At 38.2% G+C, this 20,649-nt stretch overlaps 1 protein-coding gene across 1 annotated transcript; it reads right to left on the bottom strand.

The window, feature by feature from the left end:
* Positions 1-9,290: 9,290 nt before the first annotated feature.
* On the bottom strand, positions 9,291-11,175 carry LOC127094950 (uncharacterized). Its single transcript, XM_051033706.1, has 4 exons — positions 10,086-11,175; positions 9,914-10,040; positions 9,546-9,789; positions 9,291-9,446 (listed from the first exon to the last, which is right to left on the bottom strand). The coding sequence occupies exons 1-4, from the start codon at positions 11,173-11,175 to the stop codon at positions 9,291-9,293; spliced, it is 1,617 nt and encodes a 538-aa protein (XP_050889663.1).
* Positions 11,176-20,649: the final 9,474 nt, after the last annotated feature.

The raw sequence follows: 20,649 nt of genomic DNA, 5'->3' as shown, positions 1-20,649 counted from the left end.
GGAGTTGAAGGCGTTGGAGAAGACTGGCTTTGGGCGGCCAAGAATGACTCCATCAGGGCAGTCAATCTTACCACTTCCTCTTTGAGTTCTCTGTTTTCTTGCTCAAGGTGATCCATTAGCTTTGATGAGTTGGCTCTGGTATAGTACCGGTGCATCAGCTTGTCTTTAAAATAAATGAAGAACACAGAGTTAGACCACTGATCAAGAAGCCTGGAACAAACCTGCTTATGCACATGATGCATCCAATGCTTGTGCATATGTTTTTATTTTTAATCAGAGGAACGGGATTAAGAGTAGAGAAAATCCTAATAGCGTTCATATCCACAAACTTATCGATGTTGGGGAATAACACTAGCCCATAGATGAGAAGTACAAATATGGCCTCAAAGGCGTCCTCACTCATGGCCTTCCCAAACGTAGTAGCTTGAGCAATGAGGAAATCAACTGGGAGACCTTGAATTCCACCTTTGGTAGTCATGTGAGCACCAACAATAGATTCATCTATATGCAACAGATCAACAATCTCTTGGGAAGAGGGAACTCTCTCCAAGCCACTGAACGACAACTGATCTAGAATAGGTACACCCACAAGATAGGCATACTCCTCAAGCGTAGGCAAAAGCTGGAAGTCCAGAAAAGTGAAGCAACAATACAAGGGATCATATAACTGCACCAACACACTCATCAGACCTTCATCCACCTGAGTAGCAAGAATAGACAGAAGCTTCCCATGACGAGCCTTGAACGCCAAGGGATATAATACATAGGATGTCAAACTCCTTAACTCTTTCAAGTCGGGGTGTTTGAAACTGTACTTCTTTGTATTCCTTCTTTGCTTATCCATGTCTGAAAATTTGCAAATAGACCTCGTAAGTTCCTTGAAAATTTTCTCATTGTTGATGATATGGATGTGTATGAATGCATGAATGCAACAATCACACTCAAGGATCAAGCAAATCACACCACACAAAGGTCACGGGATGGATCAATTCATCCTTAATATCAATCATCCATTTTGGTGGATTATGGTTTACACCTTATCAACACCCAAGTTCCATTGATATTAAGGATATACAAGAACGGATCAACCGCGAATCAAAGGTTTGTTGCAAGTCACGAGCATAGAGTCTCGGTTAAGAACCACCCAAAGGGAATGTACTATGGTTAAACCTGACGATCATGTTCTACAAGAGGTTCCCATAGTCATCATCCCATCTTTCGGATATTATCGGATAAACGACTACTCATATTCCAAAAATATTCTCAAGAGAGACTCTTATGAGTGTAGTATCGCGTAACAATCGTATAAAATCTTACACTTGAACGACCTTCGCACTATGTCCTAAAAAATAGGCCAAGATGGGCTAGGTAATCTAAGGTCCTTGGCTTCTAAGGCATATATTGGAAAGAGTAATGCCTAACCACGACTACTCGTGTTACATTATTGATCCCAACATAACCTCTACCAAGTGAATGGGCTTACAAGTCAACTTGCTAAGGAATAACTCCACACAAGTCAACAAGACAATGCCATTCTCCTATCATAAGTGCACTCGAGTTCAGGTATAAAACTCATCTCATAAAAGGCCACCAAGCACACAAGCAATTGATATATATCAAGCAATTCATACATTACAAATAATACAGTCATCACAAATTTTCACAAAAATATGTCATAAATAATATAAATATACAATACAACAAAGGTAAAATGTAGGCAAAACCCACTAGGCAAATGATCCCCAGCAGAGTCGCCACTTTTCTGTAGCGGGGTCTTCGTTACCTTTAGATTTATTGACTAAATCAAAAGTAAATCATACAATTCGAGTCGCCACCGCACTTCTATTTATCCAAAGGAAAGGTTAGAAAGCGAACAAAAACCGAGAAGTTTTATCAAATCAAAAACTAATAAAAAATGTCAGAGATCTGGGTAAGGGGGTTGGTTATGCGATGGGAAGGTTTTAAGCACCCAAAACATCCTTATTACTCTAAGGGGGCCCTTTTTACAAATGTTGTATGGTAGGTTGGTATTTGTGAAAAAAATTGTGCAAACATGATTGGGGAGATGAGAAAAGAATATACAAGTTATTTATAATTTTGTGTTTGAATGGATAAACCCATTGCCTACGTACCATCTTAAAAAGGTAGGATCAAAACCTCGTAGTTCGGGGTAAAAATATCAAAAGAAGTTGGTGAATTGATTGGTCAAAAGCCTTAAGGTCTTTTGTTATCAAAGGGAGAAAACTCAACCTAGAACCACAAATCCACCATGTGAGGAGAGCTTCAACATGCTAGTGAGGGGTTAACCCTATAATAAGCATGGAAGACTTATAGTCCATCACTAAGGATACAGGTGAGTATTATATCAACCTCTAAGATAACTTAAACCTAATAGATAATGTTTATGAAAAGCTTTAACACAAATGGCCATTGGAACCACAAAAACAATTGAGTGAGTTGTATTTACAAATGAAAAGTATTCACAAAGTAAGGTCAAAGTTGACTCAGGATTCAATTCAAAATAAGTGTTATGAAAAGAGTTTGAAAAAAATCAAAGGCATAGTGCCTAGGTTTCTAATTTTTGAAAAGGCAATGTTAATGTTTGCTCAAAAGTTTGGCTTGGGTTAGAGTGGAGAGAAGAAGAGAAGGGCTAGGTCATAAACATGCAAAGATGAGGGAAGAGAAATAAAACCACTTGGAGTTCCCTTCTTGAGATCATATAGATGATCCAAGTTGCTCCTTTCCTTTGGACTTAGCAAGCAATAATCAATTAACTCAAGCAATCAAGTAAATATTCAATCAAGCTCCTAGGAATCTTCCAATTGGCTTTTGTCTCTCTTATTTTGGATGCTCATGACAATGGTTCTTCTAAGTAGCTCAAGTTTGGGATCCCTATCACAAGAACACACAAATCAAAAAGTTCCACAATGCAATAAAAAGAATGGACAAGAGTGAGTTTAGAATTAGGAGTCCTTTCAATATCATCTTCAAGATTAAGCATTCTAAAGGCATGACGCCTAGTTGCTCTTTGACAATTTCCTTTTTAGCATTCTAAAGGCATCAGGCCTAGTTGCTCTTCAAACTCCATTTAGCATAGGTAAGGTCCTAAATCTAAGTCCTTTCTCCATTTGCATTGGGTTCACACAAACAAAACAAAACAAAGCACAAGACAATAGTATATACACAATAATGTGCTCAAGTGAGCAAAATGCAAATTGCATTAACATAAACATGAGCTCAAGTGAGCAAAGGGAAAAGAAAAATGAATTAATGAGAAAGAAATTAAATTGCATTAAAGTAAATTGCAAGAATTAAATGCTTGAATTAAAAGTTAATAATTAGTAGTTAGTGTTAGTGTGCCATAAGGCAATTTAGCGCTATGTTAAGCAATCGTAAGTGGACTAATGTAGTAGTCACACCTATCTGATGCCGGTCAATAAAATTATAGGCAAACAAACACAAGTTAGAGACCATGACTAGTAAGCCAAGCTCCTACAACTTGCCATGCCAAAAGAAAAGAAGAATGATCTTGTATGAATTTAGGTTTGTTGCTTGACCAAGAAGCAACCTATCTCTAATGCAAAGCAATTCACTTGATCTTTGATCAAGATGAATTTGATTTGGATCAAAGAAGGTTAAGCCCCTCATATGTCAAGGTTAACCATCAATCATTAACTCATTGATCAAAAAGAAAAAAGAAGAAGAAGAAGAAATGGAATGTACATAATTGAAATTCAAACAACATAACCAACACACATTGATCAAACATGAATAGAATCAACATCAATCAATGGTAAACAGAAGTGAGATGAAGCTTAGAAGTCAAGAAATAATAAAAATATTTTTGGTAATTTTTGGAATTAAGATAATACTTGAATTAAAATAAACAAATAAAGGTCAAACTTCAAATCCAGTTCAAATCAACTTGGAAAAGTCCAATTGGATCATGATAAGTTCAACATGGTCAAACAAGGTTTGAGAAAAATTCTCATCATTTTTTGAAAACAGAAACTAATTTTAAACAATTAAAAATGAATAAAAATAACATAATTGAATTAAAATCTCAAATAAATCTCAAATCAATTAAGAAATTGATGAGAATATTTTTCATAGATTCCTCATCATTCAAAGATGTTAAGAAAATATTTTTGGCATTTTTGAATATTGGAAAGTATTTTAAATGAATTAAAAATAACCAGAAAAGAGAAAATTCACAAAAAATATTAAATGGAATCACAAAAATAATTAAAGATCATTTTTAAAAACTAGAATTTAAGACATTTTTTTTTTGCAATTGGTCCCATATTTTTGTGATTCCGAATAAAGAAATTATGAATTTTTTAAAAATAATTGGAATAAAAGAAAATAAAAGGGAATTTCAGAAATTGCAAAAAAACAGGGAGCGTCTGATCAAAGCTCATTAGATGACATGGTTGATCAGAAGACAGTGTAGCGCGCGCTCATGGTGGGGATTAGTCAACAGCGAAATATAAGGATTAAATGAAAGTCATAACAATGCATGGCTAAGATTAGATCTGGAACCAAAAATCCAAGGGCCAGGAACTCGTCCACGTGGGGACGAGGTGGAAACCACCGTCTTCTCTGGTGAGACTCACTGTTCCGGCCAGAGTTGCAGGTTTCTCAACCTCCACCATAATGCATGATCCATACATCAATAGAAAGCTGGGGGTGATGTACATCACCCCTGTGCCCTTAGTTTCTACTCTAGACTCTCATAGAAGGAGAAATCTGAGATAGAAAAATACGGTGTTTAATCTGAGTTTGCTCAATTCATAAAATTAAAAGCACAAATCGATTGCCTCTCACATGAGGACTTCAGAGGTACCAACCAACACAAAAAATGATCAGTATCCAAGGAGATTCGAATGAAAAAAGTTTGAATAATAACCTTTGAAGTGCAACTTTTCAATGCTTGATCTACTCCAATTCTTTGATGCAGCTTGCTCTTGAAGTAACAAAGAAGCTAGGCTAAGGAATTGAAGTTCAAAGATTAACCAATGAAGTTGAAAATTGAACTTGAAAAATTGAGAGAAAAATCAAAATTCCTTTGAGTGAGGGTTTAGATTTCACTTCTGCAGAATTTCAGGCGCCTTTAGGTTGAAGTTTGACGTGAATGCAACCTTCTATTTATAGGCAAGGCTGATGCAAGGCATGAAGAATTCATGTGCATGTGAAGTTTGGTCCTCCATGCATGGGCCTGTACAGACGTATGAGAGGCCCAAAATCTATTGAAAATGCAAGCTGAGATGAATGTGAGATGGTTTGGATGTGCAAATTTCATTATATTAGCTTGTGCACAAAGATTCAACATGGTTTCCATAAATGATCACAAAACTTCACCTCTTCGAAAATGCCCTTTGCAAGATTGAAACTTAGGCATGTGGGTAATGGTTGGAAAGGTCTTGATAAGGAACAAATGTTATATTGAACAAAAATCCATTTGGAGTTGGGAAAATATTGAAAACTGGTCATGAAGTTCAAGGTACATAACATGCCTATGGAAATTTTGCCAAAATGGGCCAACTTCAAGCCCTTCTGTTTCAATGATGCAAGCCTTAAATGACAAAACCTTAAACATAAAAGTTGTATATATTTTCAAGACAATCAATTTGGAATTAAATTTTGCATAATTTGTATTTTTGATGAGAAATTTATGGGCACTTGAAGTTGGACTTTTTTACATTTCAATGGCTTTGGTCCAAAGTGACCTATAACGTTTTGTATTATCACATGTGTTTCTTTTAGGATTATGAAATTTGTCCAGCATAAAAATTTAATTAGACATTTTAAAATATCCAATGCACTTGCTCCCACCTCAAAATCATAAAAAATGAAGGAGTTAGGTCCTTGGGAAGTTGACCCAAAATTAGGGTTTCAGTCAAAATGACCTACAATGTTTTGAAATGAATGATGACCTTACAAGCTTCAAATCAATTTTTGATGAATGTGAAAGTTGTTCACATGGTTATTAAGAACATTTTTGGTCTTGGGGTCATCACCATTTGACAAACACATCAAAAGTTAGGTCTCAGTGGATTTCAAAATAGTCAGATGAATTGACTGATCAACTTCTCAAGTCCAAACCTCAAATCTTAATGAATTGATGATTGAGGACACTCAAATGAGTTCATATATGCATAAAATGATGAATGAAATAACTTCCCTTGATTGGATTTGATCAGAGGTTGAGGTTGCTTCATGAGCAAGGCACAGTCAATGCACAGTTGAATTAGGGTTTCCTTGGGAAACAATCCTCAAGCCCTTTGGTTTATCTTGATCAAATTGACACATTGAGATACTTGGGAGGAATATATAATTATTGAGAGCTTTGGGAACCATTGTCATTCTTGCTTTCAACTTCATCTGGCCACTTTATTGGGCATAAGGGCCTCCTTGGAGCCTTGGATCACATGATTGCTCAAGCTTCAAAACAAAACAAGTTAGTGACATATTTTTGTGCTTTTGGTTAGTAAACAAAATAATAAAAGCAATAATATACAATTCAAGCATGCTTGGTGGTCTCAAACCAACTCACACAAGTCCCACCCCTAGGGTAAAGGAGCCACACATGCTATGATCCTTGAGGTAATGCATTGAGCAATGATATGATGCCATGAGGGATCTTAGGGTCAAAATTAGGGTCTTACAAGGTGCTATACTCCAAATCTATCTTCGACAACATGATTAGGTCATAAATGCCTGTGTCTTTCCAGTTCTGAGATCTAGCTTTCTCTACTTTCTTTAACCAATCTAGATAATCAGTGGGGTCTTTGAATGTGGGGGTAGCACGAAAAACTCTGAATCCATTATTCATAAACCTTAAATCTATAACCTCACTAGCCTTAGGGTTTTCAGTTGTTGTTATTCCAGTCCTATGGTTTTTTTTTCTTGCCCTATAGGCTTACATTTGTGATAAGAAGGAAAAAACTCTCTAAGCTTACTAGAATCAATATCTAAATCAGTTAAAGGTCCAGATAATGCATAATTCTTTCCATAAACAGAGACAAGGATGAGTACCTAAGAAGCATAGATTCTGCGTTGTTCCTCTGTTTTGGGCTCTGGTATATATTGTTGGTTACCAAATGCGAGTGGATCATACAATGTAGTCAAAGGAGGAAGCTATGAGATCTTCTTGAGAGCTTTTGTTTTGGTAGATACGGTCTTGATGGATACGCTTGCTTCTTTAGGGGCTTTGCTTGAAGTTGCCATTTTTGGAGATTGAAAGAAAGAAATTTGGGTTTTGGTTGAAGATTGTTTGAAGAGAAAAGGCTAGAGCGTTTGGGAATTCAAAAAGCGTAAAGTGTGAAATGGGTAAGTTTGTGGGTTTTATAGGCGTGCTTGGAAGAGAAAATGCTTCAAAATAGCATTAATGGTTGACAAGTTAGTGGGACACGTGTCTTCCTTGGACAATGTGATAGAGATGTTAATTAATGTCTGAACCCATGATTTCCTAGAGTCTAGGAAACGTGATGAGTGAAAAGATTCGGTTGTGAGCTGAAAAGACGTGGTTAGGAAAAAGATTATGATGACCCTGGCGTCACCAGACAATTGGAGAAACTGAAAAGTTTTGCAACATTGGAACACTTGGCACAATGTCAGAGTTGTTAAGGCGTCGAAACATGGTCTCAAAAAATGTATTTTTCTCTCGTATGTCAAAAATAACATTTTTAGGGGGCAATTTGTTAGCTCATAATTTCGACGCCCACTAAAGAATTACCAAAAGGGAAATCCTATGTAGAGATGTTTCGACCAGGAGGAGATGTTCGACCAGGTAGAGGTGTTTCGACTGGATAAGGGTAATAAGAGTCAGCGTGCAGTTGAGACTCAGAAATATTTCTTAAAATGGTTGAAGACGGTTTTCGATTGGAGATTCAAAATTCAAATAAAGGAGGGAACTTTGCTCTTATCTGAAACTGTTAAAAGTACACGTGGAGCATAATTGATAGTTACATCCATGCAAGGCGACATGTGTCTCGACGTGATTGAAGGGCCTTCAGAAACAGTTATTTCGATTCAGTATAAATAAAGGGTCTTAGTGTTAGGCTAAAAAAAGAAAAAAGGTGAAATTCTGGTATCAGATATGAGATGTCGAAGGTAATGTCACGACACTAATATCTGAACAACAGATGAAATATAAACAGAATAAAAATCATTAAACAATTGAAAAACGACACAGGCAATTGTTAACCCAGTTCGGTGCAAACACACCTACGTCTGGGGGCTACCAAGCCAGGAAGGAAATCCACTAAACAGAATTAGTTCAAAGACTCTCAATAAACAACTTCAAGTTACAGTCTTTTCACCTAATCTCTACCAGTGTGACTTCTATCTAAGAACTCTAAGATATGAGACGCTACTCACTCCCCCTCAATCATAGCTATGATACTAGAACAGATACCGCAAAGAAAGAAGACACACTTCAAAGACACACACTTGATCTTTCTTAAAAGCTTCAATCATGTAAACAAATACATTCGTACTTCAAAGCTTAGAATGGACAAATTACAACTCAAAACTCAGTCCAATTCACACATCAACAAGATGATTGAATGGCTCACAATTCACAAACGTACATTAGGCTAACAACCCTAATACTCACTTACTTCAACGTTCGTATTTTTTGTACCATCACACAGGGTTCACATGGTCTTTAAATAAAAGCTTTTTGAATGGGCATGGGCAACATGAAACCCTAATTCTATTTAACACGTATTCCCTAGGAATTAGTAACAAATCATTCCTCTTTGGGAAACAAAATATTTTGGTTTTAAATAGAATTACTCCTTGAATAACGCATGCAATCACCACACATAAGCACACAAAGACTTGCATGAAAAGCGCAACAACAAAATACATAACATTCAGACTGAATGTTCTGTATGCACATGTCGTAACATCGGGTCTGACATCTTGAAAAAATCCTGCACAACCATACTGCTTCATACCTACAAACTCCAGAGACTTCTCCCCCTGTGCCAAAAAAATAAACACCCGAATGCTCCCCCTGTATCGGACAAACAAAGCAACAACAATAACGACAACTACATCTACAACTACTTCTCCCCATTTTTAGCCAAAAGAGACCAAAGAGACAAAATAAATGTCTATCTAGTCATTAATCGAAATACCAGAAGTTAAAAAGTTACAACACCAAGTTCATACACTGCTGAAAGATGCTGAGAAACAAACCACAAAAAAACAAAGAAATCCATCAAATCAACAAACGACCAAGAAAATAATCAAATCAAGGGAGACCAGAGTCAACCAAGCTACTCAGTAGAGCTTGAGTTTGCAGCCTCTTCAGCATCACCAAAACCAGAATTGCCACTGGCATCATCATTGTTTGCAGACCTCTCACTAGAGGTGTGGGCTTCAGCTTCTTCTTCATGGATGACATTAGCATGTTCAATGTTTTCACCCTCAGCCTGCTCCAAGCTTGTAATCAAGGCTTCCAATGATTGTTTTCTAGTTGCGGTTACCCTTATCCCTTCACCTAGCTCTTTGCATGTATCCTTAAGCTAAACAATTGCTCCAACTTTTGAGGTTGGCCTCTTCATGGTAGATGTCAGGACAATATCCTCGACATGACTTCCTTCAAGCAGTTTGTAGTGCACAGACAAAGCAAGTTTTCTTCTACTAGGTAAGTCATTAGAGCACAGAATACCAGGATATTGATTCAAGATAATTCCACAGATCATAGAGGGAAAAGCAATTGGCAGCTTAACTGCATTAGTAATTGCATGCTTGATGATTTGTTCAAACATAAATCTACAATACAAATTTCACTTTTGTTCCAACAACAAAAATAAACCTCCCAAGGGTATTAGCAATGGTGGAGATATGGTTGGTAGGGACCCAATTAGAAACTCTTATTTTATGCAGGATAGCATACTTGACAGTCAACTTTCCAACAGGAAGATGCTTTTTAACAGGCCAAACTTTCACCTGCCTACCTGTAATCCCCCTACATACCTGGTTGTCTGTAACTTCTAATTCACCTGCACCCTCATTTTTTCTGCCTAGAAAATTATTGATAACAGTAGGAGAGAATGTTATACACTTACCCCTCACAAACACCTTACAGAACTCCTTGTTGTTCTTATCAGAAATATCCTCAGGAATGTTGATAATAAATTCCTTAGCTAAACCTTCATAGCATTGAGAGAACCCAGCAACAGTCTTCAACAGCCCAACAACTTTTATCCGGTTCATGACCTCCTTGACATTAACAACATCTTTTCCCAACTCCCTTTCCATAGCTACCCTTCTCTGAATCACAAATTTCCACTTAGCAGCTCCACCCTCAAGATGGAAGGAGATGTTATCCAAATGAATAGCAGGGACTTTAACAGGAGACTTCCTAACAATAGTTTTCTTTGCAGGCAGGATGTCAGGGACATCTTCCTCAACATCCTCTTCAGGCTTAGAATCATCTTTGACCTTCCTCTTGTTTACTTCAACCTTGCTCCATGGTTTGGAGGGGCCAATACCTGCAGTCTTCTTGGCTTTTCTAGCTGACATAAGTTCAGCCACAAATTTTTCTTTGCGAGTCTTCATGCGTTCAGACACACTTGGCTTCATGTGATGAATCAAACTTTCCTCTTGATCATCAGAGCTACCATCCTCTAAATCAATCACAACATTTGCCTCATCATGCTTTTCAGAGTGGGAAGCATTATCAGTGTGAGAAGCCACAGATTTCCCTTTTTCAAACATGGTGTGCCCTAGAGAGCGCAACCATTCAGCAGCCAATTCCTTTTCAGAACTGGAGGAATCGTCATCCTCACCACTATGTTGTTCAACCTTAGGAGAGGGGTACATTTGAGACAGGGGAGTAGAAACTCCCTTCACAAATTCGTTAAGAATTCTAGTGACTAGGTCTCTTATAACATGATCAGTATAGTGTGTTCCTTCCTTAGAGTTAGTGGTAGGAGTAGAACCAGAAGGAATACTAGAGGGATTACCTTGATTGGAACATGCAGAAGCGGAGGCATCAATGGAGATGGGTTGGTTCAAATCAATGTCCGCGCCGAGAATAATAGAGAGAGGAGCAACATCCAGAATCTCATCATCAGGGACGCCCATGGGAGGAGCACGAACCCTGGGAGTAGACTTAGTATTTTTAGAAGCAGACGTATCTTGATGTTGTGACATTTTGGAGTTTTTCTGGAAAAAGCATGGTTGCCCTAACAGAGGTTTGTGGAAAAGGAGCAGGAAGATGGAAGAGTTGGAGTAGGTAGTGAGGTTATGGGGGTAGCGTGTGAAGATGGTATTTCCAAAACAAAGTGATGATTTACCATAATGAGAACACTTTATTTTAAGACAATAGGCAATAATTTGATTACTTTTTCCATTCCAGATTAATTTCTACAAATTTTCGTAAATGCAAATCCCTAATTTCCCTCTAAGGAATTCAAATTGATTTGTATCCAAGGCCTTTGTAAAAATATTAGCTAACTGCATCTCAGTAGCAACATGCTCTAAGACTACAGTCTTATCCTCCACAAGTTCTCTAATAAAATGGTGACGAATATCAATATGTTTGGTCTTGTTGTGCTGAATAGGGTTCTTTGAGATGTTTATAGCACTCAGGTTATCATAGTACAATGTCATGACATCTTGTGTGACATTGTATTCAGTCAACATTTGTTTCATCCACACCAGTTGAAAGCAACTACTTCTAGTTGCTATGTATTCAGCTTCAGCAGTAGACAGCGAAACATAATTTTGCTTCTTACTAAACCATAATATTAAGTTGTTCCCCAAGAAGAAACATCCTCCTGATGTGCTTTTCCTATCATCAACACTTCCAGCCCATTCAACATCACAATATCCAGACAGCACAGATTCAGATCCATGAGTGTATAGCATCCCATAGTTACACGTGCCATTGACATATTTCAGGATCCTTTTCACTTGGTTTATATGGCTCACCTTTGGTCCAGCTTGATATCTAGCACATACACCTACATCAAAAGCAATGTCAGGTCTACTTGCTGTAAGATATAGCAGACTCCCTATCATGCTTCTGTAGAGAGTTTGATCCACACTGACACCATTTTCATCTTTAGACACCTTCATATGAGTAGGAGCATGTGTCCTCTTATGGCTTGCATTCTCCATTCCAAACTTCTTAACAATATTCTTGGCATATTTACTTTGAGATAGAAAGATAGAATCTTCCATCTGCTTGACTTGCAGGCCAAGAAAATAGGCCAGTTCTCCAACAAGGCTTATTTCAAATTCAGACTGCATTTGCTCAACAAAATGTTGAACCATCTTACTTGACATCCCACCAAACACAATATCATCCACATAGATCTAAGCAACCATGAGCTTTCCTCCTTCATCTTTGACAAATGAAGTCTTATCAATGCCTCCCTTTCTGTATCCATTGTCGATGGGAAACACTGTGAGTCTCTCATACCAAGCTCTAGGAGCTTGTTTCAACCCATAAAGAGATTTCCTCGATTTATACACATTCTTTGGAAGATTTGGGTCTGTGAATCCCTTTGGTTGTTCAACTTATACTTCCTCATTCAATTAGCCATTTAAGAAGGCACTTTTCACATCCATTTGGAATAGTTTAAACTTCAGAATACATGCCACTCCTAGCAATAATCTAATGGACTCCAGGCGAGCTACAGGAGCAAATGTTTCATCAAAGTCAACTCCTTCAACTTGAGTGTATCCTTGTGCTACCAATCTTGCTTTATTTCTAGTAACCACACCTTTTTCATCAGATTTATTCTTGTAAACCCACTTTGTTTCAATAACATTTATTACTTCAGGTCTTTTAACCAATTCCCATACTTCATTTCTCTTGAATTGGCCTAACTCTTCCTGCATGGCATTGATCCAAAATTCATCAGTTAAGGCTTCTTTAACATTCTTAGGCTCAACCTTTGACACAAAACAGGCATGTGAGATCACTTCCCTTGATCTAGTGGTGACCCCTTTATTTGGATCTCCTATAATGAGATCTTTAGGATGATCCTTCTAAATTCTGATAAAGGGTCCCTTATTTACTTGATCAGCTTCAGGTTCAACTTGAGTGGAGTCACTCTCACTACTTTTATCAGGGATTTCAGCTGGGGCATCATTCATAAATGTTTCAACATCGTCTGTGACATCAGTCTCTTGATCATCAACAACAACATTGATAGATTCCATCATAACTCTAGTTCTGGAATTAAAAACTCTAAAGGTTCTGTTGTTTGTTGAGTAGCCCAGAAATATTCCTTCATCACTCTTGGGGTCCATTTTCCTTCTTTGTTCACGATCATCCAAGATATATCATTTACTACCAAGCACATGGAAGTATTTGACAGTAGGTCTTCTTCCCTTCCAGACTTCATATAAAGTGGTTGAGGTCCCTTTTCTCAAGGTTACTCTGTTGTGAACATAACAAGCAGTATTCATAGCGTCAGCCCAAAAGTGGTAAGGCAACTTCTTAGCATGAATCATAGCTCTAGCAGATTCTTGGAGAGTTCTATTTTTCCTTTCCACCACACCATTTTACTGAGGGTAATGGGAGAAGAGAACTCATGTCCAATCCCTTCAGATGAATAGAATTCAACAAATTTACTGTTCTCAAATTCTTTCCCATGACCACTTCTGATTCTGATAACACAACTCTCTCTTTCTCTTTGAAGTATTTGGCAAAGGTCTTTGAACACATCAAACACATCAAATTTTTCCCTTATAAAATTCACCCAGGTATATCTGGAGAAGTCGTCCACCACAACATAAGCATACCTTTTTCCACCAAGACTTTCCACCTGCATAGGCCCCACCAAGTCCATGTGGAGAAGTTCCAACACTTTAGAAGTGGTGTCATGTTTGATCTTCTAATGTGACATCATTGTCTGCTTTCCAATTTGACATTTACCACATACTCTTCCTTCTTCAATATTTAATTTTGGGATTCCTCTAACAACTTCAACATATACGATCTTCTTCATTCCTTTAAGATGCAGATGACCCAGTTTTTGGTGCCATAGTTTCACTTCTTCTTCTTTAGCTAGAGCACATATTGATGAATAGCTAGTTTCTTGAGGAATCCACATATAGCAGTTGTCCTTAGATCTGACTCCTCTCATGATCACCTCATTTTTTGCATTAGTAATCAAGCATTCAGTTTTTGTGAAGTTCACATTGAGACCTTGATCGCATAGTTGACTGATGTTGATCAGGTTTGCAGTCAATCCTTTAATAGGCAACACATTATCAAGGTTAGGAAGTCCATAGCAGTTCAACTTTCCAATCCCCTTGATTTCATCCTTAGCTCCATCACCAAAAGTTACATAGCTGGTGATATGAGATTGAAGGTCAACCAGCAGATTTTTGCTTCCAGTCATGTGTCTGGAGCATCCACTGTCAAAGTACCAATCTTCTTTGGCTGAGACTCTGAAGGAAGTGTGAGTTATCAAGTTAGTAGCACCAACCCTAGGAACCCACTATTTTCTGTTAGAAGAGATGTGTTGTTTGGGTCTAGGTTGATGAGTAGGACTAGGATAACCATACAGCCTGAAGCAGAATGGTTTTATGTGACCAAATTTCCCACAGTAATGACATCTCCATCTTTGGTGTTTTCCTTTATGTTGTCTTCCCTTGTGATGTTGAGACACCTAATGTGACATCTTTGGTTTGCTATCAGAGGGATTATAATCAGGAGAAGATTCATTGAACCCAAGGCAAGTCATGTCTCCTGTCATCTTTCCAGCCTGGAGGATTTTGTCTAAGGTGTCAGATCCACTATTTAGCATTCTGACATACTTCGTCTTCTCATCCAGTTTAGAATTCAGGAACAAGGCTTCGATCTTCAACTTAGAAATGGTTTCTAAATGTTCTGTCTTCTCAGCCTCTAGGTGGGTTATCAGTTTATTCTGATTCTCCACTTGTTGACACACTTCTTCACTTCTGAAACACAACTTCTTGTAAGAATTAGCTAATTCATCAAAGGTTAATTCATCATCGCTAGAGTCTTCATCAGGATCCCATCTGCCAGTCAAGGCAATCACAAGAGTGGCAGATTCTCCTTCTGTTTCACTTTTAGAATCATCACCAAACCAAGTAGCAGCAAGACTCTTCTTCTGTTTCTTGAGATAGGTCCCACATTCAGCTCTAATGTGACCATAGCCTTCACACTCATGGCACTGAATTCCTTTGCCCTGTTTGGATTTTTCTTCAGTTTTTGTTCTTCTTCCAGCATCATTGGGCCTACTGATGTCAGATGAGTTGTTCTTGACATTAGACTTTGACCTCACATCCATCCTCTTCAGGATTTTGTTGAATTGTCTTCCAAGTAACTCTAAGTCATTTGACATACCTTCATCAGTATCCTAACTACTTTCTTCCTTTTTATCTTCAGTGTTTGACACAAAGGCTATGCTTTTGACTTTCTTTTCAGATCCATCACTTATTCCCAACTCGAAAGTTTGGAGGGATCTAATTAGCTCATCCACTCTCATCTTGCAGATATCTTGAGATTCTTCTATGGCTATCACCTTCATGGAAAATCTTTTAGGAAGTGATCTGAGAATTTTCCTCACAAGCTTTTCATCTGACATCTTCTTACCCAGGGCTCTTGAGGAATTAGCAATCTCAAGAATATTCATATGGAAATCATGAATACTTTCATCTTCTTTCATCCTCAATGTTTTAAACTTAGTAGTAAGCAGCTGCAATCTAGACATCTTGACTCTCGAGGTACCTTCATGAGTGGTTTTGAGAATATTCCAAGCATCTTTAGCCACCTCACAATTGTTCACCAGTCTGAAGATGTTCTTATCAACCCCATTGAATATAGAATTCAATGCTTTAGAGTTTCCAAGAGCTAGTTCATCCTCCTCCTTGGTCCATTCTTCCTCAAGCTTCTTATCAGTTGTGACTTCTCCATCCTTAGTAATGAATGGATGTTCCCAGCCTGTTAGAACAACTTTCCAAGCCTTATTGTCTAAAGATTTCAAGAAGGCTACCATCCGAGGTTTCCAGTAGTCATAGTTAGATCCATCCAGAATTGGTGGTGAGTTTATAGATCCTCCGTCTCTGTCCATAGCACCAGAAAGTAATGTCCCAAGATCTCACCCAGAACCAGAGCAGGATGCCTGCTCTGATACCAATTGAAATTCTGGTATCAGATATGAGATGTCGAAGGTAATGTCACAACACTAATATCTGAACAACAGATGAAATATAAACATAATAAAAATCATTAAACAATTGAAAAACGACACAGGCAATTGTTAACCCAGTTCGGTGCAAACACACCTACGTCTGGGGGCTACCAAGCCAGGAAGGAAATCCACTAAACAAAATTAGTTCAAAGACTCTCAGTAAACAACTTCAAGTTACAGTCTTTTCACCTAATCTCTACCCGTGTGACTTCTATCTAAGAACTCTTAGGTATGAGACCCTACTCATTCCTCCTCAATCATAGCAGTGATACTAGAACAGACACCGCAAAGAAAGAAGACACACTTCAAGGACACACACTTGATCTTGCTTAAAAGCTTAAATCAAGTAAACAAATACACTCGTACTTCAAAGCTTAGAGTGGACAAAATATAACTCAAAACTCAGTCCAATTCACACATCAACAAGATGAATGAATGGCTCACAATTCACAAACATACATTAGGCTAACAAACCTATTACTCACTTATTTCAACGTTCGTATTTTTTGTACCATCACACAGGGTTCACATGGTCTTTAAAATAGAAGCTTTTTGAATGGGCCTGGGCAACATGAAACCCTAATTCTATTTAACGTGTATTCCCTAGGAATTAGTAACAAATCATTCCTCTTTGGGAAACATAATATTTTGGTTTTAAATAGAATTACTCCTTGAATAATGCATGCAATCACCACACATAAGCACACAAAGACTTGCATGAAAAGCTCAACAACAAAATACATAACATTCAGACTGAATGTTCTGTATGCACATGTCGTAACATCGGGTCTGACATCTTGAATAAATCCTGCACAACCATATCAAACAACCTGTAGAAAGATGATATCACATGTCAAGACAACAAGCGTGACTTCTTGTGATAACACTTAAGTTTTACCAAAATTGATGCCAATACATAGAACCAATAAAAGGGGTACAAAGTCTGTAAATTTACCAAGTACCCGTGTGAAGAAGAACCGTAAATCACAGAATGTACGTTTGTTTACACCATTGTTAGTTATTTTAAAGTAATACAAATTTATCTTTATTTTTCTTCCAGAAATACATTTCCTTACTTCTTTATTCCAAATACTCTCCTTTTACTTCGTTATTTCACAGTCTTAAACACTTACTTTTGCCATTTGGTTATCATCATGGTCTTTTACAATTTCTCCCTTTAATTCATATTAGCCTTTTACTGTAAAGTTTTAATCACTAGTCCCACGAGTACTGTCGAAGTGTTCACGATTACTAAAACTCATTTTAAAAACAATTCACACATGTCCTAGGATCAATCTAATCGATCCTGCGAGTAACCAAATTTAGAAATTTGGAAGATCAGCGGTTGTTTACCAATTTTCATGGTAAAAAGGAATTGGCTAGTATCAAACGAAAGTTTACTGAGCCAATTGATGACTATCTGAATAGGTTTCGATTACTTAAATCTAGGTGTTTTACGCAAGTTCCAGAGCATGAACTGCTCGAAATGGCCGCTGGGGGCCTTGACTATTCGATTAGGAAGAAGTTAGATACCCAGTATTTGAGAGATATGTCCCAACTGGCTGATAGGGTTCGACAGTTAGAACGCTTGAAGGAAGAAAAGGCTAGAGAAAATAAGAATAAAAGGGTAGCCTATGTCGATTTCAGCAATGATGATGAAGGGTCCTGTAACGGACTTTCATACTTCGATGAAAATGAGGTCGACCTTGCTGAATTGAAGCAAGGGCCACCTTACGCGTGTAAGGTTTTGGCCTCGTCGAATGGAAAGAATCCTATTGAACCAGAAAAGAATGATAAATTTCCTAAGAAAATTTATACTTTCGACGTTACAAATTGTGACGAAATTTTCAATTTGTTAGTTAAGGATGGTCAAATGATAGTACCCCCGGGTGCTAAAGTACCACCTTTAGAATAAAGAAAGAAAAAAGGGTTTTGCAAATACCATGGTTTTCTGGGTCATAAAACATCTTAATGTTTTCTTTTCAGGGATCTTGTGTAGAATGCCATCCAAGAAGGGAGACTTAAATTTGGATACAAAACTCGGAGCCAGATGAAGATCGACTCCGATCCTCTGCAAGTGGTTGATGCCCACTATACGGAGCCAGAGGAAGTGAACCTAGTCAAAGTCACTAATGATTTCGACATGACTGAAGTCATGAAGACTTTATCAATGAACCTGTCATGGCTAAGATTTCTAAACATCTTGATCAAGAATCTTTTAATGACTTCATTCAAAAAGTTGTGGGAGATGCCACTAACAAGAGCACTGATGTCTTCGACGCGGGAATCACTGAAGATTCTGATATGATGATATTCACCAAGGAAACCGCTGATGGTTTCATACAGATAGATAAGGAAATTGAGGGCCTTCAATTACAATTCCAAAAGTTGGACATCACTGAAGATGTCAACATGGAGGCTAATATGGTCGAGATATCCCAGGAGACCTCTATGGAAGTTGACAATGAATGTCGACAGGAAGAATATAACAAAATTGCCTTCCCCAAAGGGGACGAAACACTGTCTGACTTCCTCCGAAGGTGCCAGAAGAAGCAATCGAAAGTCATGTTGTGCCCCTGTTGCAGTGTTGTGTTAGACAAAAAGGAGGCCCGAAATCTCGAGGGAGAAGAAGGGCGAATCACAAAGCTTTTCAAGATCAACAGGTTATTCAACCTATAAGGAATTTTGACCCGAGGAGATACTATGATCCAAGACGGACGATGGTGAAACTTGGTGAAGCAAAGCAAAAAGGTCTTGCTACTAAACCCATTTCTTTCAAACCCAGTACTGAAGCTTCAAATGAGAAATGGGTGAAGCCAGTAGATGGCAGGAAATGCGGCCAAGGGAAATGGAAGAGCTTCGAAGTCGAAAGAGGTTCGTCACTAGCTTACCATAGGGAATTTCAGGCCAACAAGAAAACCTCCTATGTCTCTGAAAATTATAAAGAAAAAAACCCTATGAAAAGGTCTCAATGGAGAAGGGAGCAAAGGAGGAGAAAATCCCAGAGGGATGCTGGCGAAAAAGAAAAAGTTGAGTCCAACACAAATATACCTGCGAGACAAAAGGAAGACTCAGGCTTCATCAAAAGAAAATTCAATGATCCGGCAGAGGCGGCCAGAGAAAGATATAATAAAATGGTTGCTGAAGATGAAATGTTGACTGATAATTTCGACTCAGGATCTGAGGCTTCTTTAGATATTTTAGTCAGCGTGGTGTCTGTGATGCTTAGGGAGTTCGATCAAATCACAAAGGTCGAAGATACCAACAACATTACGGAAAGAGAAATGGATGCTCATAAGCCAATGTGCTACTACGTGATGAATAATGGTTGCGTTGAAGAGCAAAATTCCTTCTTCGAGAGACCCAATGAGGCTATGGAGATTCGTCATAAGCCTATCTTCATTATTAGGAAGGTCGAAGGTGTTCCCATTAATAAAATCTTGGTGGACTGTGGCGCGGCCGTGAATTTGATTCCTCATCACATGCTGAGGAAAATTGTTAAGTACGACACTGATGCCAGACCTTACAATATGGTGCTTACCAACTACGAGGGTAAAGTGGGCTCCACCCTTGGTGTCATCCAGGTCTAGTTAACCATAGGAACAGTCACAAGATCCACAATGTTTATGATTATGGAAACGAAGGCCAACTATAATTTGTTACTTGGAAGGGAGTGGATACATGGGGTCGGGGCTGTCCCATCCTCAATGCACCAGCGAATCATTATATGACATCCAAGTGGTATCATGGAAAACATAGAGGCAAATCAAGGGTACTTAAAAACCCCTATCAACCATACCGACAGATGCCAGTTCGACAAGCATTTGGCCAATATCGCTCCATGTGATTCGAAATTTTTTGCATTCACCCCTGATGACAACGCTTATTGTTCCCTGTTGTTGCACCCTTACAATGACTTTCACTTACAATTGCTTTCGTTGGGACAGAGAAGTAGTGGGCGAGGACGACTTTGGATACTTAGGAGCGTCTGGAATTGCACCCACAGGTTGGGGAAGCGAATTCAGTGTTGATGACTGAGTTTGCAACACTAAGAAAGATTTCGGCTTACATAGCCGAAAACAAGCAACAATTGGCCTTAGAGGCCGAAGTAAAAAACATGGTTGTTGAAGCCAGTAAAATTTCTCATCAGATAGGTCATGGGAAGGACTTTGATCCAATGCCACCTGACAAGGGTCAAAACGAAGAGCAAGGCCAGAGGCTCGAAGCTATCTACGATGATAAGCCTTTGGGTTTCGAGAAGGATCCGCTAGCAACAAATGCTAAAATGTTGGCTCAATATCCACTTGAGGAAATAGACTTGGGAGAGGGATTGATAAAGAGGCCAACTTACATTAGCACCAATATCAACCCTCAACTAAAAGTTGAAGTAGTCCATTTGTTGAAAGAGTTCAAAGAATGTCTCGCATAGGACTATGATGAGATGTCTGGT

Source organism: Lathyrus oleraceus, chromosome 6 (assembly GCF_024323335.1).
Source record: "Lathyrus oleraceus cultivar Zhongwan6 chromosome 6, CAAS_Psat_ZW6_1.0, whole genome shotgun sequence".
Lineage (NCBI taxonomy): Eukaryota > Viridiplantae > Streptophyta > Magnoliopsida > Fabales > Fabaceae > Lathyrus > Lathyrus oleraceus.
This window is presented reverse-complemented; position numbering and strand designations above follow the sequence as displayed.